Source organism: Monodelphis domestica, chromosome 6 (genome assembly GCF_027887165.1).
Source record: "Monodelphis domestica isolate mMonDom1 chromosome 6, mMonDom1.pri, whole genome shotgun sequence".
In the NCBI taxonomy this organism is placed as follows: domain Eukaryota; kingdom Metazoa; phylum Chordata; class Mammalia; order Didelphimorphia; family Didelphidae; genus Monodelphis; species Monodelphis domestica.
The window spans coordinates 282,190,263-282,214,860 of NC_077232.1; the positions used below are offsets into that span (position 1 = coordinate 282,190,263).

At 33.9% G+C, this 24,598-nt stretch overlaps 1 protein-coding gene across 9 annotated transcripts in view; it reads left to right on the top strand.

The window, feature by feature from the left end:
* SMARCAD1 (SWI/SNF-related, matrix-associated actin-dependent regulator of chromatin, subfamily a, containing DEAD/H box 1) overlaps positions 1-24,598 on the top strand; it is a 103,739-nt gene that overhangs the window by 41,159 nt on the left and 37,982 nt on the right. For 6 of the 9 annotated variants that reach the window (XM_016422971.2, XM_007495725.3, XM_016422972.2 and 3 more), the window contains 6 exons: positions 1,072-1,173; positions 2,987-3,140; positions 4,275-4,666; positions 11,478-11,677; positions 17,709-17,799; positions 18,825-18,924. In XM_016422971.2, the coding sequence (XP_016278457.2) occupies positions 1,072-1,173; positions 2,987-3,140; positions 4,275-4,666; positions 11,478-11,677; positions 17,709-17,799; positions 18,825-18,924 (1,039 nt within the window). The remainder of the gene's footprint in view (positions 1-1,071; positions 1,174-2,986; positions 3,141-4,274; positions 4,667-11,477; positions 11,678-17,708; positions 17,800-18,824; positions 18,925-24,598) is intronic. The other 3 variants (XM_007495727.3, XM_016422974.2, XM_056803294.1) reach the window with 1 other exon arrangement.

Here is a 24,598-nt window from a genome sequence, read left to right on the forward strand (position 1 = left end):
AATGACAGAGAAGTTTTGTCATCTGGGAGCCCCATGACAATGAAGTCACAGGTCCTGCATGCTGGTGCACAGCCATATTCATCACCATTAGAATGTAAGCCCATTGTTAGTAGAGATTGATCAATTCTTTGCATTTGTATCCCATATAGTAGAGGCATAAATGAGTGAGTGAGTGAAGTTAAACTCCAAAGATCAAATCCAGCAGTCAACTACAGTTTTTAAACATTTTTTTCACTTTTCTCTCCATGGACACTGGCTATTTTAGTCTATCATTAATATACAAAAATTACAGCCATTTGCTTTCCTTTCTCCAGCATAGCTTTCTTTTAATCATTCATGTGTGTAATTAAGTCCAGTCAAAGAATGGACAAAAGTGGTAAAACTAAATTCAGTTTATGACTGAGAATGGAAGAAAATAAATTTGAGTTAAAATGGGATGTTTATAATTGTAGATTTCATTTATCTATACAAATTTTATCTTTTAGTATGTCTTCAAGAATTTTCGTTGAGGGGGGCAGCTGGGTTGCTCAGTGGATTGAGAGCCAAGCCTAGAGACTGGAGGTCATCCTAGGTTCAAAATCTGGCCTCAGAGACTTCCCAGCTGTGTGACCCTGGGCAAGTCACTGGACCCCCATTGCCTAGCCATTACCTCTCTTCTGCCTTGGAACCAATATACAGTATTGACTCCAAGACGGAAGGTAAGGGTTTAAAAAAAAAAAAGAATTTTTGTTAAGAAGATCTCAAGGTTTGTTATTATGCAAAATATATCCAATTAATTTCCTGAAAATAATTGGATTTGGGAGAATTATTATAAAAATTAAATAAATGAAGAATTATAGTATATTGACATTTTAAATATATGACCAAGATATACTAGCTATTTTTAATCACTCCATTTTTAACTCTTTTTACACTAAAATAAGGGGGGGAAAAACCCTTACATTATCTATCTCTTAGATCTCTAAATGTGATGTGTTTCTTAGGCAGGTTGGAACATTAATGCTTTTGATTAAAGGCCATTACATTCTTGCTTTCTCAAAAAAAAATTCCTGATTCTTTATCCCCAAACAGCTTGAAGAGCCCAAGGATTTTGAAGAATCGGAAGATAAATGGGACAAGCAGGAAGCAATTGTAGCAAAGCTGCAGACTGAGTTTCCCAGTTTGGCTAAAGAGGTGAGTAGGCCTTGAAAGAAACTTAACAAATGTATGTGCCAAATATCTAAATTTGGGTTTTTTTAAACATCTCCTTTCAGCTTCTGTAGCTTACTTAATCTTTATTTCTAACACCCCCCCAATACTGCAACCATCAGTTAGAACAAAGAAAGTTTAGAAAAATTAACTAGAACATGAGTCACATTTGACATATGCTGTGAAAAATTGGGAGTTTGTGAATTTAAACTCGTACAAACTTTTAAGGAGAGAAATCTGCATGTGGAAAGTTCATTATCTTGACTACTGGCATTATTGTACTAGCAAATAATTTTAAGCATGACTAAAAATAAAATGGTTTTTATTTCTGCTATGTATTTATTACTGTTAAAGAAAATATTTTGTTATGAACAATAAAAAGTTGATTAGAGTTAATAGAAATAATTGTTGGTGAAGTTACAGGTAAGAAACCATTAGCATCTTCAAAAAATATTTTTCATTTAGAACCTGAAATAAGAATAATTTGGCTAAGTCAGGAATTAGCAGAATATTTCATGAACTAGTAATTTATCAGGTGGCTAGATGGCACAGTGTATACAACATTGGACCTAGAGTTTGTCAGACCCAATTTTAAAAATGACTTAGATACTTGTGAACATTGTGAACAAAGAAAATGAAGTATACAAAAGTACTTTTGTAAACTAAGATGAGAAGCACTCATGTCACTTGTTAGAGCAATTGGTGAGAGATTGGGCATATGCAGCTAAGTTTTGTTTGGTGCCAATAATGAATCCACATGTTACACTATTTAGAATTATAATTATGTACACTATAGTAATTGTTTCCAACCCACTGGAAATGTACAATGTAAATTCATGTCTTAGAATATATTATTTACACTAATATAAATGACCCATAGAACTGATGCTTTTTTCCATCAAATAACTGATGATACTCATTGTTATCAGAGAAATCATTTTAGTGACAAATACAAAAAACAGATGGTTAAATTTTTTAAATTTTATTTTTATTTTAAGTGTGTGTATAAATATGCATTAATAGCACAATACACAGAGACATTCTTCAGGGTATTGTATTATTATCAATTCTATTATTTCTAAAAAGTATTAAAAGACGACACAGTGTCATGACTTTTGATCATCTGTCTGCCTTATGTTTTGACATTGGGAATAAGGTATGGCATTTTCCCTATGTAGTGAAAGGACTTGGACTTCCAAAGGTCTTTCCCACTAAAACTCCACATCTGGGAATTTAGATGGGACTAGAGAGTTTTCTGTCTTTTAGTGTCTCAGCTAGAATGGACCTTGGAGTTTCATGGTCTACTCTGTGCATAGCACAGAATATAAAATAAATTTTAATTCATGCCTTTGACTTTTTAAAGGATATAATGTATGTTACCTTATACTAAATGTTCTGTGGAATTTATAAAGATAAACAATTCTTAGTCCTACGAAATCCTTTGTCTTGTCCTACAGAAGAATTTAGATATGAAATTCTACTATCCTTGTTCCTTTAAGAATTTGCCTTTTTTTTTCTGTTGACAGTTTAAAATATTCTGGCTTATTACTGAACTTAACTGAGTACATTCTGTTTGTATAATTTTGTATGAGATATACTAAAATTATGTGTAGGGTATACAACAATTAAAAAACGGACTTATTACTCTTAGGAGCTGACCTTAAGATTCAAAATAAGCATGTGAAACAACTCTTATAAACATCAGAAAAGTAAAGTTGAAAAAAAATTAAGGATATGAGCTGATTTTTTTTTGATTTTATAATTAGGATTTTTGAAAATGCACATGCATTTATTCTAGGAACTGAGAGAAGTACTTAAGGAACATGAATGGATGTATAATGAAGCTTTGGAATCTCTAAGAGTATTTGCTGAAGATCAACAAGGTAAAAAATCTCTGCCGTATACCATCATGAAGCATACAGATTTCACAACTACAAATAAGGTTACAATGGGTAAGAACATAAGAAGTAGTTTATTTTTAATAGGGTTAATTCACCTATGTAGATTTTTTTGTACATCTATCACTTTAAAAAAAAAATCTCTTTCCTACTATAGACATAACTGATGCAATTTTCCTCCTTTCCAACATAATGCTAACTTACTCTAGCAGATGAGTGGAAAACTTCCAGCCTAGGCCAAGTGGGTAAGATAGCTGATGCCTTTTCATCCATGTTATTAAATCTTATCATTCCTTTATAAGGGAGTAGAAATAAAGTGATATGGTTGGAACTACTCATTTTGTTCAGATGATTGCTCCCTCAGAAGTAGAAGAAAGTTCTTTTATTCCCATCAATAATAATTGTAATAATAAGTAATATCTAGCATTTACATATCACACCTACTTGGTGCCAGGCATGGTGCTAAGCATTTCATAAGTATTATCTCATTTGACTCTCTGAGAGTTAAGTGCTGTTATCATCTCTGTTTTACCATTGAGGGCACTGGGGAAGACAACTTAAATGACTTGCTCAAGGTCACATAGCTAGTGTCTGAGGCAGGATTTGAACTTAGACCTTCCTGACTCTAGGTTCTGCTTTATCCATGGTGCCACCAGCTGCCTCAAGACGATATTATTACTTGAGATCAGAGGTCATGGAACATGTGAGAATCCTGGCAAATAGATATTATTCTATTGCTGCTGGATCCATCCTACTGCCAGTTGATAGTAAATATAAATTGTGATTAAAAGGAGAAAGTGTATCATCTCATTTTATAGATAATTTCATTGGATTTAGTTTTGAGTTGGATCACTCACTTAAATTTATTAGCCAATTCAGCCCAACAAAATTAAATGCCTCCTATGTGCAAGGCATTTTGTTTATAATATTTCTCTCTTACTGTGTGGTCATGTAATACCACTTGATATTACTGAATTTTTGTTCATTTTTAGCATAACTATTTAACTCATCTTTCACCATTAAAATATAGCTTATTGGAAATTACTAATTTGAAGTAGAATTCCTATATTCAAATGAAAATATGTTTAAATGTTTGTATTCTTATATCTGAAAAAGCTCAAATTCATTGATATTTATATTCTTAGTTTATAGTATTTCCAATAGTTTTTGTCTTCATTACATTTACAGATGTACAGTATCCTTCAAAAAGTGAAGTTTCTAATGGAAAAGCAGTCTCAAGAAAGAGTCAGAATCACCTTAAAAATACTCCTAAAACAAAGCTGAAACAAAAATGTTCTGTTAAAGCACAGAATGGTTTTAACAAGAAAGGCAAAAAAACTTTTTTCACTTCTAAAAAGGAAATGCCAGACTCTGAGTTTGATTCAGGCTCTGATGTCGGGAGCTCTTTGGATGAGGACTACAGCAGTGGTGAAGAAGTGATGGAGGATGGCTACAAAGGTAAAATACTTCACTTCCTGCAAGGGGCTTCAATTGGTGAGCTCACTTTGATTCCCCAGTGTTCTCAGAAAAAGGCTCAGAAGATAACAGAGCTCCGGCCCTTTAACAGTTGGGAAGCTCTGGTAAGTCTACATTCTTTTTTTTTTCTTCCTGCCTTTTTTTTTTATTCCTAGTACATTTATAGTCAAGGTATCTTCAGCCTAGAAAAGCATAGATGGGTGGCCTTATCCTGAGTAGATTCAAACACTACATTTGCTTTAAGCCAATAGCATTTCAAATAGTGTCATATGACCTAATTTTGAATGAATTAAGGGGTGATTTTCCTGAAAAACCCAACCTGATTGGCCAGCAATACTGTCACTCATTCTTTTGCATAGAAACTTGGTTCATTTCACTGCAGAAGAAGAAATTAGAGCTTACATTTAGGAAGGAGTTGTTTGCTAGCCTGTTCTGATTTGTTTCTGCTAAAGAACCATACAGAAGGCAAGAATGTGGCAGAATTTTTACAGCAACTTCTTGAGGAGCAGCAACAACACCCAGGGGATCTCCATGATTCAAAATGCCAGCCTAAGTGTTTCAAGCTTCAACATAAAAGAAGCAATTGTTTATTTGATTTTTCTTTGTAAAGCAACTCAGTCTTTAACATGTTTTTCCTGGTTAAACAATGCAGCCATTTAATGGAGTCTAGCAAACTTCAGTGTTTTTTTTAGTTCAAAAGATAGAAAAAAGTGTGTGGAAGCCTAGAATTGAAACCTTAGGTGAGAAGGAGACTAACCACTGGTAAGTACACTTTACATGTTCATTTTTTGAAATCTTATTTCTATTTCATATGTCTTCTACATTGTGTATCTATGTTTTTGAGTTTCATGTGTTTCAGGAAAATGTCTTCAAATCTTATACATGCACAATGCATAAAAGAAAACCTAAAACCTTATGCATAAAGGTTTTGAGTAAATTTTTGTGAGAACTTGGAGTTTTTATAACATTTAATTTTTTAGGCCTGTAGAACAGTAATACAAATGATTCAGTAAAAACTTAAGAGACTCTCTATAATCTTAAATTAAAAAAAAAAGAAATAAAGTTTTATTTTCTTAGATGGAAAGCAAAAAGTTATAACTATAATTATGTCTAATCTATGTGAGCACCACTGCTCTGAGGGACGATAAGGGGAAAAGTGATTATTTATGCTGTAAAAAATTTGAAAAATAATAAAAATGTATTTGAAAAATATAGAAACGCATCATTACATGTATTTCATAATGAAATTCGTTTTGCCTGAAGCCTTAGCTTTTGAACAGAACATCTGTCAAAGCAGATCCTTTCAAAACTTGTTTGGTTTTGCCTGAGTGATTTCTTTACAAAAGTATTTGCTAAAGGGCTCTCTTTCCTCTCCTTTGCTGTTTTCTTTTTCTTGGGACTAATAGGTTATTATAGTCCTAAGTTGCTTGGGCTTGTCAAGCCCATTATTCATTATTTAATAAGGAATGCAATTGTCAGCACCCATATGTTTAGTTATTGTAACCACATGCCTAAATATACTAATACAGAAAAATAAATTATAGTATAACAGCAGATGTGGCCATGCCAGATACTTTTGTATATTTAAAAGATACACAATTGTCCAAAAAGTAGAAAGCATCTCTCCTTACCAATTAATTGGCAGTATTGATGCTACAAGAGAATTAAGTGGTGCTTTAAAATTCTTTGCAATATTTTCCCCCTTTGTTTAAACAATTAAAATGCAGAGTATATTATGTGTTTCTTGCCTAACAATTTTTAATTACCTAAATTGTAAAATTGACATTATTATTCAAGGGATACTATTCTCTATCTGACCAAAGTCAGGGCAAGAATGTTAATGATTTTATGCATATGTAATTATTAAAATGAAGTATTACAACTTTTTAGATATAGATATAGAAATCAAAAATTTCATATTATAGAAAGCAGTGTCTGAAAATCTCAGGGGTTTTCATTTGTCTAGAACTTCCTTAAGAAAACTACTTCATAGAGCAATTTAATCATCAAATCAAGAAGAAATTTTTGTTTGTTTTAGATTGGACTGATTTCATCGGTACAGAGAGCCTCCAATGTAGATAAACAATTCATCTGTAATTCAGACATATCAGGGGCATGGAGAGAGGTCATACAGTATGACTTGAATTGAACCTAGGGCTTCCTGATTCACATCTACCTCTTCATTCAGTGTATTACATGCTTTTCTCTTAAGAAAAATGTAAATATTACTGCTTTCTAATGAGAGCTAGCACTTGGTTATGTGACCCTGGGCAAGTTAACTTGGTCTCATGGTATTCCCATGCAAGTCTGTAGACTGATAATTTAGAACAGAATTACCTACCCTTTTAAGTAAAGGTAGATCCCTATATTAGTGAAATAAAAAATCTGGCTTCCCTTTCTTTTGACCCTTTCCCTAAAGTCATCCCCCTGAATCTCTGAAAAAAAATCTCTTTTAAAGTTCTACAAGGGGGCAGCTGGGTGGCTCAGTGGATTGAGAGCCAGGCCTAGAGACGGGAGGTCCTAGGTTCAAATTTGGCCTCAGACACTTCCCAGCTATGTGACCCTGGGCAAGTCACTTGACCCCCATTACCTAGCCCTTACCACTCTTCTGCCTTGGAGCCAATACGCAGTATTGACTCCAAGACGGAAGGTAAGGGTTTAAAAAAAAAAAAGTTCTACAAGAAGTCACCTTCCAACTGTATCGTATATTTTATAATTTGTAAATAAGGAAAGTAGAAAAGCTGTTTGTTGCCCCAATCCAAGTTGTCATAAAAGTACATATTGTAGAGATGAGCACCGTATTATGAATATTAATGAAAACCATGCCTATTGTTTGGTTTCATGCTTGAATCATTTTTATTTCCGTGAATATCTAGTAGAAAACAGTTCATTTTAATTCAACAAATTATTATTGTTGTTGTTTTTTAAGATATCACTGAAACTGAGTATTGATCATTTTGAAATCAGCCAGACTCTTAAATTTATGATACTATATTAGGTTCTATCTAGGAAAATTATTTCAACCCTGTGTATATGTACATACTGTTTCTCTTTTACTACTACTTAATACAAATTTTTTCAGTAAAAATTTAAATTAATGTATTATTGAAGTTCTGTCTAGTTTTGTGAAACTTAAATAACCTACATCCCTCATTTTTTCTTAAATTCATGTTCTGTGCTGTCTTGATCCCTGGCATTGGATAAATTGGGTTGGGCATTATATAGCCCAAAGTTTTTCCTCAGAATATTGAAATGTTTAAACTAGCAGAGACATTAGGAGATCTTCTAGTGTAATTCATTTTTGAATGATAAAACATAGTCTCCTTTCAGAATATTGGAGTAGAATGTGATGCAAAACAAGATGAATGGTTTATTTTAATAATTTTTAAAATTGCATTTACTGCTTTGCTATTAATTCCTTGTGCCTACATAAAATTTAAGGTGCCTTTTTTGTGATGATTGCACCACCAAAAATAGGATTTTCATTTTGAAAGCTGAATTTCTTTTTTCTTTTAATACTTACTTTTTTTTTGAACCCTTACCTTCTGTCTTGGAATCAATTGATTCCAAGGCAGAAGAGTGGTAAGGGCAAGGCAGTGGGGGGTCACATAACTAGGAAATATCTGAGGCCAGATTTGAACCTAGGACCTCCCTTCTCTAGGCCTGGCTCTCAGTCCACTGAGCCACCCAGCTGCCCCCAATACTTTTTAAAAGTAGTATATTTTTCAAACAATTTTGAAGCAATTTTACCACAAGGCAAGATTTAAATGAAAAAAATTTTTTTTCTTAAAATTAAGTATTTTAGATCATTATTACAAATTTATTTAATAAAATTCCAATGAACATATCTTTGTTTTGATAGACATTAGATAATCTCATTAGAAATGAACAATCATTAAAATTTTTAAAACTTCCTGTTTCCAACTAGCACTTTGCATTTTGTTATAAATTAAAATGTTCTATTAACTTGGTAGAACTATAATTTTAATATTAGATTTCTTCTAAACTACTGTCACATGATGTTTAGAGATCAGGTTAAGTACCATTTATCAAGAGATACAACTAATGATTATATAAAATTTTCTAACCTTTCCTATATTTATTTAGTAGCCTGCTCTTGTGACCAAAGTTCTTTGAATCTTGAAGTATTTTGTAAACAATAGGGACAGCTCAATTCATATTAGACTGACTTTATACCTTATGCTTCATGTATATAAAGTTGAAATTTCTCTACTGAGCTCCACAACATATTTGAGTTTGCTCTGTACTGACATAGAACCAAAAGTCCTTTTCCTCAGTGAGCTTATGTAATTATTTTGTTATGGAATCATAAGAATTATTTCTATACTTGTTTAGGTCTGGATTGAAAGGTTTGAGAAGGGACCCTCTTTTTGAAGAACATTTGTTTCTTAGGGATCCTTGACAATTTATATAGAAATAGTGACGCTTTGTGGCAAGGAATGTGTATTTCAATTACTTGTTGTTAGTCTGTCTTTTCAGCCTTAAAAAGATAAATGAAGTTTTGTCGTGAGTATGTGTGGGTTTTTTTTCCTTCACAGTAATACTTTTGAATTTGGAGGTAGGAGGAGTTACTTGGGTTAATGTATTTAAACACAAAACTATAGAATTTAGAAGTGATAATGATCAAGCTCAGCCATAGTTTTTTTAGATAAGAAAAATTTAAGGTTAAGTGTTCAAAAAAGTAGTTAAACAATTTTGGACTTATGACTGGGGTACCCTGACTTTGCTTCTAGTAGACCAGTGTTTTTACAACTATACCACATAATACCTCTAATTTCACTGGTGGTAATAGTGGTCATCCCCCAATTCTATATAGTAACTTTCCATGTTTAAAATGGTTGCCAAATATATTTTCATAAGGGTAATATGCTTAACAGATGTTATTAGACATTGAAATTCTATCATTTGAACTTTTGCATGAACTTGGCCACCTCATGGTCATGGATTATTCTAATCTTTTAACATGCTTCTTGCTGTTGCTTGAAAGAATGTGTTAAATGGGCTGATGTGAATTAAAATGTTCATATCACAGCAAAAAGTTTTATTTTACTTTCATTTGTTATAATTTATAGTTTGTTATAGTTATAAGATTATAGGCTATTTTTTTATTTATCCCAACCAAGATTCTTGGCAATAAAGGCACTTTTGGGTTTAATCATTTTTTTAATTTTTTTTTCAGTTGCTTAGAAATGTTTTTGCAAGTACCTACATGCAAAATTTGGCATTTACATTATATTCATTATCTGACCTTAAAAATGAAGTATATGCATTTCTGTAAAAGGAATTTTTTGAACTTATAATTTGATATTTAATCAATGACAAATGTTATTTTTGAAGTTGGCAAAGCAGCCTATTTGATATTGAATGGTTCTTCACTTTTACTATTATATTGAATCACATTGCAATACATTTGAAAGCTGTTTTTTCAACATCAAAGCAAAATGTAATAAATTGAAATGACAAATCTAATTTAAGATTCATGATGAATCATGATCTTTTTACATCATAGAGAGGTCCATGCAGCAGCAGGAATGCAATTAGCAAACTTAGTGGACTGAAATTCAGTTTATGCTGTTTTTGAGTGAATATTATTTGCCAGTCTAAAAGACTTTCTTGTTTAATTGGACACAAATGTATAAACTTTTGCAGTACCCAACAAAGGATGCAAAAAGACATGTGAAATTCAGAATGAAGGAAATCTATTAGCATAATCTCACCTTGTGTTTTTGTTTTATTCCTCCTTTCATCAATTTATGGAGTTAAATTTAGCTCTTATTTTTGCTTTTAATCATGTCATTTTCCCCTAGAAAGGGGGCATAGGATGAAGAACAAAGTGATTCTTTTGACTAGTGAATCATTCTAATCTCTAAAGACTTATATTAATTAAAAAGGTATGAATTCTTTTAAGATATTTTTGCTCTTTAATATCTGTATGATATGAGCATTAACATCAGCCATTCTTTCAATCGATATTTTTGCATGCCTACTGAGGTGCTCAGTATTATGTTCTATATTCAGTTCAGTACAAATTTATTCTTAGGAGATATAAAACATAAAAAATAGTCTGGTTTTGAAAAGCTTATTTCCAGAGGGATAGCTCATTTATTTTTACCTGCACAAGAATTGATAACCTCATTTTCAAATGCTGTTCCTTTATCTAATGTAGTCTTTATCCTCGGACAAATTAGGACAAATTAGTTTTGCTGGTTCTTGTGGAGAAATTTTAATTTAGTTAGGGAAATATATCTTAACATGAAACTAGACATCTTAGTATTTACAATAAAGGTGTTAGGAAATCATAATAAATAAATCATTGTAGGCTGGAAGGCTTTATAGATGCAGTAGAACTTCAATTGTGCCTTGAAAGATGAATTGGCTTTTAGCTTAGTTTGTAAGCAAAGAAGGGGAAAGGTTATTCAATAGGGAACAGCACGAGCATGGGAATATGTTATATGGAATACACAGTAAGCAGAGCTGTTAGAGAAGAACATTTGTGTTGAGTAAAAGAAAATTAGATTGAACAAGTAAGATGATAACCAGTTCTCAAAAGCCTTGAAAATCAGAGAATGACTTGGACAGGTAAATGGTGAAGCCAATTTATAGGGGAAGGTTTCAATTTTGGACGTGCTGGATTTGATATGACAGTTGTATAAGTAAATGTGTCTTCAAAGAAACAAAAATGGAGAACTAATGTGCAGCTGAAAGTTTAGGGGATGAGTTTTCAGTAAGTCTTGAGAAAATCTGTTATTGCACTTAAGTACATAATGAACTAAAAGTAATAAACATCCAAAATGTATTTGTTATTCCTAGTAAGGGTGACAAAATAGAATTTGTATTTCTTATAGTGTTCAAACTTTACTGTTGAATTATTTACTCTTTCTCCCTTTCCCACAGTTCACAAAAATGTGCAAGACAAATGGCTTGTCAGAAGATTTAATATGGCACTGTAAAACATTGATCCAAGAAAGGGATGTAGTTATAAGACTTATGAACAAATGCGAAGACATTTCAAATAAATTAACAAAGCAGGTGACCAGGCTTACTGAAGGTGGAGGTGGATGGAACATAGATCAACCTTCCATTCTAAACCAAAGGTAACATCTTTTGTATTTTGCAGCCTAATTGATAATTTTGGAGATAGAGTCTGAACTTTGTGTTGCTGACTCAGAATTAGAGAACTGATGCTTGAAAATGAACCCAATATTAAAAGAATCTATTGAGAACTTTGTAAATTTTCCCATAATACTAGCTCACAATTATAGTGCTTTAGAGTTTACAGAATTCTATTTCATCTCATCTAATTTTGTTTTCTCAAATTGAAATTAATTGTTGATATGTTCTGTATGACATTGTGCTTCTTTGTTAAAAGACCCTAAGACCATGTTTTCCGATTCTTCTAGTTTATATATGATTTGGATTTTAGAAAATAATTGCATCACTTTGAAAATTTCTTATACTGAACTTGTAATTTAAAAATTCTGTTAGAGACAAGTAACATTTGAGGCGCTAAAATAGCATTTATCTGTGATTTAAAATCTCTTGGATATTTTTTAAAATTTAGTTCATGTTGGGGAGAAGGAATAAAACCTTTCTGGCACTAGAAATTACAATATATCATAACTTATCCTTAATAGAAGTCACTATCAGGATTCTAAAAAATGATTTTCATTTTAATGAAGTTCTACCCATTTAAAAAAATACCTCTTCCATTGTCCTTTTCCTTAAAACACTCAAGACAAATACCATTTTGAACTCAAAACTGAAATCTTTTTTTTCTCATTTTGTAATCTAGTTAAATGATTTAGGAGGACAGCATAGTTAAATTAAGATCTCATACATGAGTATAGCTCTTAATAGTCATAATATCTAACATCTGTATTGTACTTATTGTGTCACAGATGCTGTACTTAGTGCTTTATAGTTACCTCATTTGATCCTCACAAAATCTGTAAGAGCTAGGTGTTATCATCATCCTTAATTCACAGATGAGGAAACTTAAGGCTAATATTTTAACATCTCAATTCTACTTTTAGATTTAAGAATTTGTTTAGAATTTAACTTTTACTCAGTTCTTTTTTTTTTTAACTCCTACTTTCCATCTTGGAATCAGTACTAAATATTGGTTCTAAGACAGAAGAGCCATAACAGCTAGAGCCATAACAGCTAGGCAATGGGGATTAAATGAGTTGACCAGGGTCACATAGCTAGGAAGTATCTGGGGCCAGAAACCTAGGCCAGAGACTCTCTGAACTCAGGACTTCCTGTCTCTAAACCTGGGTCTCAGTTCACTGAGCCACCTAACTACCCTAATTCTACCTTTTTAATGTTCAAAACCAATGTGCTTAGTCATTAAATGACTAGTAATATGAGGATATTCTTTTAATTGTAAAATGCAGTCTTTGGGGTGGGAGATGAAGGGGCGGGCATTATAGGTTAGTGTAGGAAAATGTGATTCGGTTTCCAAAAGAAGATACTGTCTCTTACCTAGAAAGAACTATGGCCAATTCAGCAAATTTACCTTCAAAAACTGTAGTTGGCACTATTGTGCTTCATTTTACTACAGCAGTGTGATAATGGGGATTCCTTTATTCTGCTATATCTCCCTGGTTGAGTGCTCTGTTATGATTTCAGTTATCAAAAAACTCAAACCTTTTAAAATTGTATAACTTTAAAATTCACATAGTTTTCTTTAGATGAAAATAAAATATTGAAGTAAGAAAATTTTTCTTTGGGTTGTATGAGGGAATTTTTTCCACACTCCCTACTTGTCTCCTCCATAGTTCTATAGTTGCCTAAAGCTTTGCTTTTTAACTAAAGCCTATTATCTCTTCTTAGCTTCAAAGACTGAGTTAAAAGGGATCTAAGATGATCTTAATTTTACCAGTTAGGAAGTTAGAGCTCAGAGAGACTTAATTTGCTCAAGGCCACAGGGTGGCCAGATCTATATTCTTGCCCAGACTTTTAACTCCAAATCCAGTGTTTTTGAGGGAAGTAATCTTATTATTTAACTATACTGTGTGAATGATTTAGCCTTTTTACCTTTAAAAAAATGTACATTCCAAATATTTCCACTTCGTAGAATTTCAGGAGGGATATGATCAGATATTGTGGGAGCAAGAGAAGCTACCACTAAACATGCCAAACCTAGGGTCATCTACACCGAACAGTTCATGATTTTCACAAATTTTATTTCAGGAACCACAAATTTTCTTAAATTACCGTATTTTCATATGGTAATTTCATATATTTACAAAATAGATTTTAGGGTCTACCTGTTCAGGTTGCCATCTCTGCACATTCAGGGTATAACATCTATCATATGTTTGTGTCTTGCTGGGCTTGGACTTCTAGGCAGGTGAATCAAGTCATCTTGACTATTTTATCTTATTAAAAAAACATTTTTTTTTCTTGGAGAAAATTCATTGAAGCTACTAAGGTTGGTAGTGTGTTTTTGTTTTTGTTTGTATGTTTTTAAAAGTATTTTATGTTGGCTCCTATCAAATGTAAGGTTCTCCAAGACTCTCTGAACCCTAGTAAACTTGCTGCAGTCAATCCTGCTTTTAATATTCTTTTTGAAACATTTTACATTTCTCTCTCTCATACTTCTTCAGAACTTCTGTGAGTTTTAGTCCAACTTTACAGTCTATTCAAGATCATTTGGAATCTTGATCCTGCAATCTGATATAATAGCTCTCCTCAACTCTGTATTATCTACATATGTGCTGTATGGGAAAATAATACAAAGAACAATAGAGCCTTGTTTATTTATCTACTCTTTCTCCAGATACAAATTGACTTCACAATTTTGAGTTTACTTTAATAGTTATACCAGAAAGTTCTGAGGAGCTGGATGACTAAAATCACTTTTCTTGAAAGTTATTCCTAGTTGGGTGTGGGTTTACATTGCTAGAGAAAATCTGCATTAGAGTAGTCTGTAGGTTTCTCTTACACATTCTTGGTGAAGTTTCACAGATTGAATGAGAATTGTGTCCTTGTTGTGAGATGTACCATTCCCCCTTTTATTTATGCCATTGTTACAACCGTATGTGGTCTGAAGAAGATTTGTGAGATTTAAAGATAACACCAGCATTTAAGGTATTTTGAAGCTTTCATCTACCTTTACACTTTCATGCCCTCAACACTAGCTGATATTCTTTCTAATAGAGATAATAAGCAGACTGTGTTTTATAGGTTGTCACAAAGTTGCTGCTGCTTAGGAATCTGTCTTGTCAGTGGGAGTTGTTCTTCCAGAGATTTAGCCACCAGGGTCACATAGAGCACCAGGGAAAAACTCAAGACTACCCCTGGATGAGTTTCTCATAGGTTCCTCTTCAGCCTAATATGTTGTCTGCTTCTCTCCTCTCTCCTGCACCACACTGGAATTCTCACAGAAGTGGTCTGGTTAGAGTACACTTCAGTGCTATTGAAGACCATGCAAATTGGTTATAATAAATCCTTGAGTATGAGTGGAATCCCTTATGCTCATAGTCATTGCACGATGCATACTGAGCCTTTCATCCCATGCTTGTTCATAACGCTGGAGGATCAAAAACTGAAAGGATTGTTGGGTATAGGAAGAGTTTCCCAATTGACTAAGTGGGTTGGGGCCTCCATCAGTATCCACCAATCATCATACCATCCTTCTGCCTGAACTTGTTTTTGTTTCACTATGTAGAGTCTCAAGTTTAGGGGGAAGGATATTGTTTTGACACCATTGTGAGCTAGCTTTTCCATTTTGTCTATGTTATTTTTCCAAAGGATGTTAGGATGATTGATCTGTTGCTTTTTGTTGTTGTTTTTTTTTAAGTGGGTAGGGGGTATTAATATTGTGTAGTTCCTTTGACATAGGAGGGAATCTTTTCTTCTGGAGAACTTTAGCTAGGGGTTTTGACAAGTGGAACATATATTCTGCCATGCTTGCTCTTCCAGATAGGAGGATAGTCTTATGTAAATGAATTCTGCCAAATGTAGAGGCATTTTGTTTTAAAAGGAATCAGCACTGAAAAAAGTATTTTTAAAAGGCCTAAGTGGAAACTCAACCAAAGCACCATATACTCAAGAATACTCTGTTTCTAGGGATATGGGTGGCTTGAACTGTTGTAAAAGTTCAGTTGAGAGGCTGCCTCGAAGATGAGGACACAACACACTCAGTACTAGAGAGACTTCCTGATCCTGTGCAGCTGTGTATCAACCAAAGATTAGCTCTCAAAGTGGCAATGGGAGGGAGGGGGCAGGAAGTTAAAGGGCAGTGAGGAAGGGGAGTTCTTAGCTCACCATCTAGTTTCTGTTTCTTCCCTAGTGCTATGAGCAAAAGAGGGGTTGACTTGGGAAGTAATGGATTCTTCAAGATTTGCATTACTTAGGTAGATGCTGGGTGACTTGGTCAGAAATGTTATAAAAAGAATTTTTATCCAAATGCAAATTGGATTTGGTGATCTGAAGACTTTTCTCATTCTTACACTTTCCTTCTTTTAGTTCTCCTTTTGCTATTCAGTCTTTTCTCCTAGGTCATCATCTATTTTTCCGATCATGAATATTTCTGCACAGCTGTATCCTCAGTCCTCCTTTCCACATTCCTTTTCTCTGAACTCATCAATTTTAATAGGATCAATTAAAATCTGTATGGATGACTTTCAGATCACTGTATCCAGTCTTGGGCTTGTCTCTGGAATGACACCAGTCCTTTAGACATTTTCCTCTAGATGTCCCAGAGACATTTCAAATTGAACACATTCAAAACAGAACCATTATCTTTTCCCTAACACAGCCTTGCTCTTTTGAAGGCAGCTCTGTTTGTTTAGTCAGCCATGCTCAAATTTGACTCTTCATTCTCCTTTGCCTCTAATCAGTTGTCAAGTCTAGTCCATAACATCTCTTTCATAAGTCCTTTCTCTCCATTCATACTTGGATTATTGCAGTTGTCTAATTGATCTACCTACCACACTTCATGTGTTTTATCTCCTCCCCTTTCTAATCCATCTATACTCTTAATTTCCAAAGTGAAATTCCTAAAGAACACCTCTGTCATTATCTAAGTTCCCTTGGTTCCCATCTTCCCCTGGGCTAAAAAAAATTCTACATTTGATATTTTCAAGTCTTTCAGCATCTACTTCTACTCTGCTTTTCAGGTTAATAAACTATTGCTCCCTCTCATGTATCACATGTTTCCATTAAACCATTCCAGTGAAACAGAAGTACATTAAAATAGTATTCCTCTCTCTTAATTTGTTGACCTTCTGAGAAATGATATTTTCAGCAAATCAAGTTAAGACTTTTAAGGTGCTTTTAGCTAAAATGTTCTTCGTACATGTCAGGGTAAGTTTATTGGCATTTACAAAAATATGATATTTTATATTTATAATTTTAACAAAATAAATAAAAATACAGTAAAATATAGAAAATACTACATTTTAAAATTAAGCAAATGTTTAGTCAGCAGGATCCTTAAGTCTAGTTTAGTGGCCCCCTTTTTCTATTTGAGTTTGAGTTTGACATCACTACTCTAGTCAACTGATACTGAATTATTTCAGAAATGTGCTGTTTTGTCTTTGTATGTTATATATGTTGTTTAAAATTAACACTGAGGTGGTGCAGCTGGATGGCTCAGTGGATGGAGAGTCAGGCCCAGAGACATGAGGTCCTGGGTTCAAATGTGGCCTCAGACACTTCCTAGCTGTGTGACCCTGGGCAAGTCACTTAACACCCATTCCCTTACCACTCTTCAGCCTTAGAACCAATACCCCATATTAATTCTAAGATGGATGGTAAGAGTTTAATTTTTAAAACATTAGCACTGAGTGTGCTGTGTGGTGTGTGGTGTGGTGTCTGAACTTGTGGCTGCTGATAGTGAAAACAAGTTGTTACAAAAGGAATAAAGTTTGTAAAAGACTAGGCAAGATGATTGGTTCTTTTTAACTTTATTGTCTTGTATAGCAATTGAAATGATTAGAGAATTGCCTGTTATTCAGGTAACAAAAGTATTTGGGTAACAATAAATAACAATAAATCAAAAGTGAAATGTTACGAAAGGATACACAGGAATAGATATTTCTAAATCTAAATTTGATATAGAGAAGATACAAAAAATATAGTTCTGTTATTGAACACATTTCTTTTTCTTTTCAGTTTGTCTCTCAAGCCATATCAGAAGATTGGTTTAAATTGGCTAGCACTACTGCATAAACATGGACTAAATGGTATTTTGGCTGATGAAATGGTAAGTAGCATGGCACTTTTTCCTTTTAAATTTTATTTGTTATTTGTTAACAGAAATAGTCATTTGAAGGCCAACTTTCTCATTATATTAAGGATTTATCCCAGACCTAGAGAAGCATTTTATTCTCCTATTCTGTCACTAGATTGAAATTCATTCTCTGTATCCTTTGATATTCTTGCTTGAGAGGAGTGGTCATATCAATGAATTCCACTTCTCTTTTATTTGACTCTTACCCTAGATCCTATGTATCTACTCTAATTCCTTCCCTTTCAGTCTTAAGATGACTGATATCTTGAAAATCAGACAAAGACTAGATCTGAGTGTCAGTACTAATAATCTAAATATTGATGGTCAGGGAGTACTTCTATGACATTTTTTTAAGGTTCAAAAATTAAAAGGAAAAGGTCATAGAATTTTATAGCTAAAAGGAGCTTTAGTGATGGGGTCTAGTCCAAACCCCCTCATTTTGTGGATGAGGAACTGATGAAATCCCAAGGTTATAAAGCTAATTAAATGGCTAATCTAAAGCAGGAGTTCTCTAGGTAGCCAGTAAGATGAATTTTTAAAATTATTATTCATCCAATGAAATGTGTCACATCTTGAATATCTTCTTATAGAAATCTGTGTACTTATACATTTTCACTGTATAGGAGTTCAGCACTTGTAAAGGATATATATTTTTAATACCAAATTAAATTATAATATTCAAATCTCCTTGCAGACTAAATAATGAATACTACTAACATAGCACATTGACATGGGAATTACAAAATAAAATACAATGTACCTGCTAACACGTTTATTTTTTGAAAATATAACATGGAGGCTTGGTATTAATCATGCTTGTATTGCAATATTGTTTTAAAAAAACTGTATTACCAATAAGATTTGTCTTACTTAAGGAAAAAAGTAGGTAGTTTGCTTCTAAAGACTTGTTTAATTATGATGGAAATGAAGTTAGTAATATTTCTAATTATACTAGAGAGCTTTGTTGATAATTTTCCTTTTTAACTATTACCTTGTAGGGTTTAGGGAAAACAATTCAAGCTATTTCCTTCCTGGCATATCTCTACCAAGAAGGTAATAGAGGTCCTCATTTAATTGTTGTGCCAGCTTCAACTTTAGGTAAGTATTACTTACCCAAGTGGGAAAGGAGATCCATCATTTTTGTTTACAAATCATCTTTTAAAAAAGCATTTTAACTTAAAATGTTTGGAGGCTATATCATTTTTCTCACATTTTCCTCTTGTAAAATGAATCTTAATACTAGAATACAGGATTCTGCCTTTGTTTTCTAGCTGCCTTTTTCCTTTATCATATTGCTCCTGGTACCTTTAAAATAATTACCATTTTAACATAACAGGACTTAATAGAATTTTTATTCTTTGCAATCATTGTTAAATTAAAAAACAGTTTTAAGTATATAATTCTTTCGATTTTACAGCTTTAATCTTAATTCACAGGTGGGCTAAACTTTTTTTTTTTTAAACCCTTGCTTTCCTTCTTGGAGTCAATAACAAGGCAGAAGAGTGGTAAGGGCTAGGCAATGGGAGTTAAGTGACTTGCCCAGGGTCACACAGCTGGGAAGTGTCTGAGGCCAAATTTGAACCTAGGACCTCCTGTCTCTAGGCCTGACTCTCAATCCACTGAGCCATCCAGCTGCTCTCCTAAACTTTTTTTTGACAAATACTTAGCTGTTATTTCTGGTTTATAATTTAGCAACTAATAACACCCTTTTTGATGCTGTTTAAAAGTAAAAAGTTTTTTTCTGAATTAGTAATATCCAAATTACACGTTCTCTATAAAGGACTATATGATGATTCACTTTGAATATTATACATCAAATGAGATTTGTAAAGTTCTTAGAATAGTGCCTTGGCACATAACAAATACTATATAAATTCTGGTTCCCCTTCCTCACCATCATCTCCTCTGATCTTATTTACTTCAGTTGGATGCCCAATAGAGTTGGTAAAATTTTCAGTGGTTAAGTAGTCTATTGTTGACAGTGTTCAGTAGCATCTGATTCTTCATGAATGCTCAATGCTGTTCATGAGGTTTTCTTGGCAAAGATACTAGAGTGGTTTCCAATCTCCCCTAGTAAATTTAGGCAGAGAAAGGTTAAGTGACTTACCCAGCATCACCCAGCTTTTGCAAAGTATCTGAGGCCAGATTTAAACTAAAGTCATCCTGACTCCAGGCCCAGTCCTGTACATTGAACCACCTAGCTGCCTTCTTATTTAGTCTAATGCAAATTTAAAAAAATATCCTCTCAGTCAAATCATTAATGTTATAGGCACTGTGTGTGGTACTAGACATATAAAGACAAAAAGTAAAAACAATTCCAGCTTTCATGGAACTCACATTCCTGTGGGGGAGACAACTTGTTTATAAATACATGCAGAATAATACAAAATAAATACAAGGGTAGTTAAGTATAGTTAAAGAGAACACTACTAGTATTCTGAGTATTAGAATATGTTTTGTATATTTACCAGTATTCTACAGTTAATAGGGAATTTTATAAAATAGAGGTAGGGAAGGAGCTAAAACTCCTTCCATAGGGAATTTAATAGGGATTGGTCAAAGATTCAAAGGTTCAGAGACATGAGAGAGAAGAATGTAGTGTATAAAGGGAACAGAGCAAGTCAGTCTAGCTGAACTGTAATGTGAGCAAAGGACAATACTATATAGTGAGACTGAAGTTGGAACCAGATTGTGAAGGGCCTTGTTGTTTGTCTTTTTCAATGAACAAACCTTTGTTTTTTTCTCTCACCCACCACCTCTATTTCCAGCCTTCCCCCAACCCCAACATACACATTGAAAGAAAAGTACATTGTAAATGCCAAACCAAAGATTTTGTGATTTATCTCAGAGTAAGTCAACTAGTATTTATTACACATTTAACTATGTGTCAAACACTGTGCTGAAGGACCTGATATTCTAATGAAGACAATATAAAACTAACCAAATTTATAAAATTTAAAAAAATTATAAATTTATAAACTATAATGAATAGAAAGTAAACTCAGAAAAGAAGACCTGAGTTCTTTTTTTTTTTTAAACCCTTACCTTCAGTCTTAGAACCAATACTGTGTATTGGTTCCAAGGCTGAAGAGTGGTAACGGGCAAGGCAAAGGGTGTTAAGTGACTTGCCCAGATTCACACAGCTGGGAAGTGTCTGAGGCCAGATTTGAACTTAGGACTTCCCATCTCTAGACCTGGCTCTCTCTGTGAATTTTAGATTTACTCCACCCTGCTTAGTCTTTAGAATTTTAGCAACCAAGGAATGCATACACCCCCACTTAAGGATTAACTGTAGGGGAGGATGGCCTATGACGGGCATATGCTAGCAAGTGACAAATCAGAAATAACTGACTGACCCCCTGGACTATCCTAAGCCAAGCTTAAGCCACCATTGGTACATGTGAGGCACAGGAAGTGATGTAAATAACTGCCTATATATTTCATGTCACTTCCTGTGATCGCTCTCTCTCAGCAGTGTTGGGAGCTCTTGGTGGCATTTGGTATGTTTGCGACTTTGGAGGACTTGGCAGTGGAGTTTACTGGGAGTAGCTCTGTAGCGAGGTTTAGGTGAGGTGTCTTCCCTGAATCAGCCTTGGTGAGTGATAAGACTGAACTCCCCCTTTCCTTGACCTCCTAAAGGCACTATCCTCTGAGGAGGCCCCTCATCTTGGAGGAGGCCTTGTGGCTGGAAGCTGAGCTAGATTTAATTTTCTGAGAAGGCCCCTTGCCTGAGGCCTCTGAATTCCCCTTGGCTTAGGCCAAAGCGGAGAAAAATCTTATACCCTTTCCTTCTTTTCCTCCTTAATTTCTTCCTTCTATTGTAATTAAACCACCATAAAATGCCAAACTTTATTGAGTATTTCATTTGGATTGAATTTTAATCCGTGGCAACCACCAATATAATATATTCAGTCAACAACCTTAAATTTTACCTTAACAACTCCACTGAGCTATCCAGCTACCCCCTGAAGACCTGAGTTCTAAAGGGACCAGGAAAGCCCATTGCAGAAGGCCATTGAAATTTATTGAATAGGAGTATAACATGACTAGAACTACATTTAAAGAAGATCATTTTGGTAGCTATGTGGAGAATAAATTAGATTGGTTCAAAACTTTAAGCAGCAGACCAATTAGGAGAAGATTATAATAGTCAAGGTGAGAAATGATGAGGGCCCAGAAGAAATGCTACATTTGGGGATCTAATGACTAACTTCAATTGTGCAGTTAAGGATTAACACCAAAATCATTAATTTAATTAGTCAAATATGGCTAAGAGGTCGGTATGATAAAAAATATGATGAGTTCTTTGGATTTGATGAGTTTGATAAATTCTGAGGCATCTCATTTGAAATGTTCAATAGTTGGTTGTTGATATGCGACTGGACCTTAAGCAAGAATGGGGTGATAGATATGGATCATTTTACACAGATGATTTAAACCCACTGAAGCTGAGAGAGAGTATAGGGGGGAAAAGGGTCAGGACAAAGCCTTGAATTACACCCACATTTAAGGAGTGTGATGTGATAATAAACCTCAGCAAAGGAAACTGAGAAGAATCTTTCATATAGTTCAAAAGGGAGCCATTTCATATCTATTCAGTCAACCCCAGTGGTTTTCTATCACCTTCATGATTAATAATAAATTCTAAAACTTTTATAACCTGGCCACTTCTTACTATATTTATACTTTATATTTGCCCCCTCTCCCCAAACTTTTGCAGCCCATTGACAGTGACTCACCTTGCTATTCCTTGAATAAGACACCTTTTCTCCCCACTCCAGGCATATTACCTCATGCATGTAGTTTTTTTTTTTTAACTCATCTCTGTTTCTTGGTTTCAGGTCTCAGCTTTCTATGAGAATCCTTTCTTGACCTCCCTTTTCCCCTTCTTTCTTATTAGGGCTTTCCTTTTATTGATTATCTCTAGTTCTATCTATATCTTCTTTTTAAAGAATTGTATGTTGTCTCTCTCATTAGACTACAAGCTCCTGAGTAGGAACTGTCTTTTCTTTCTTTATTCAAAGATATTTTATTTTTGCAATTACATATAGTAATGATTTTCAACATATGTTTTCTGAAATTATAAGATCCAAATCATCTTTCATTTTCAGTTCTGGCTGGTAATCATAATTCAGTTCTGGCTAGTAATCATAACTCTGAATGTGAATGGAATGAACTCACCCATAAAATGCAAGCGAATAGCAGAGTGGATTAGAGTCCAAAACCCTACCATATGCTGTCTACAAGAAACACATATGAGAAAGGTAGATACACATAGTGTGAAAGTAAGAGGGTAGAGCCAAATCTATTGGGCATCAACTGACAAAAAGAAGGCAGGAGTCGCAATCATGATATTGGACAAAGCCAAAGTAAAAATAAATCTAGTTAAAAGAGATAGGGAAGGTAATTACATCCTGATAAAAGGCAGTGTAGACAGTGAGGAAATATCTGTACTCAACATGTATGCACCAAATGGCATAGCATCCAAATTTCTAAAGGAGAAACTAGAGGAACTTGAGGACAAAATAGATAGAAAAACTATACTAGTGGGAGACCTGAACCTTCCTCTATCCGAACTAGATAAATCAAACCAAAAAATAAATAAGAAAGAGGTATAAGAAAAGTGAATGAAATCTTAGAAAAATTAGAGTTAGTAGACATGTGGAGAAAAATAGAGACAAAAAGGAATATACCTTCTTTTCTGCAGCACATGGTACATTCACAAAAATTGACCATGTATTAGGGCATAAAAACATTGCAAACAAGTGCAAAAGAGCAGAAATAATAAATGCAACTTTCTCAGATCACAATGCAATGAAAATAATAATTAGTAAGGGAACATGGAGAGGTAAATCGAAAATTAATTGAAAATTAAACAATACGATTCTCCAAAACCAGTTCGTTAAAGAACAAATCATAGAAACAATTAATAACTTCATTGAAGAAAATGACAATGATGAGACATCCTTTCAAAACCTATGGGATGCAGCCAAAGCAGTACTCAGGGGGAAATTTATATCCTTGAGTTCATATATTAACAAATTAAGAAGGGCAGAGGTCAATGAATTGGGCATGCAAATTAAAAAATTAGAAAGTGAACAAATTAAAAATCCTCAGATGAAGACTAAATTAGAGATCCTAAAACTCAAAGGAGAAATTAATAAAATTGAAAGTCAAAGAACTATTGATTCATTTTCAGTTCTGTCCATCCCCTGTCCCCTCCTTCCCCCCCAAAATAATAAAAAGTTTGATCTGGGTTATAATGTATTATCATGCAAAATATACTTAGATATTGGGCTTTGAAGGAAATATCAAATATGAATGTTGAGTTCCTCAGGATTGAGGAGAGAAGAGAGTCGAGCATGAAACCCATTTTGAAAAAAGAGAATGGGGCAGCTAGGTAGCCCAGTAGATTGAGAGCCAGGTTGAGAGCCCAAAAAGTCCTAGGTTCAAATGTGGCCTCAGACACCTTATAGCTATGTAATTGTAGGCAAGTCACTTAATCCCCATTGCCTAGACCTTACCACTCTTCTGCCTTGGAACCAATACACATTATTGATTCTAAGATGGAAGGTAGGATTTAAAAAAAGATGGAGAGAGAATTACTTGGGGGCCAATCGATAATGTCTTTTGTAATTTGTGTTTGGGTTAAAAAAAATAATAAAAGAGGAGAGGTTGCTGAATGCTGGCAGCACAAGAAAAGTGTAGATGTTTCACTAGGGCCCAAGGAATGTCTTTGTCCACATCTAGGACTAGATTATACAGGGCGTGT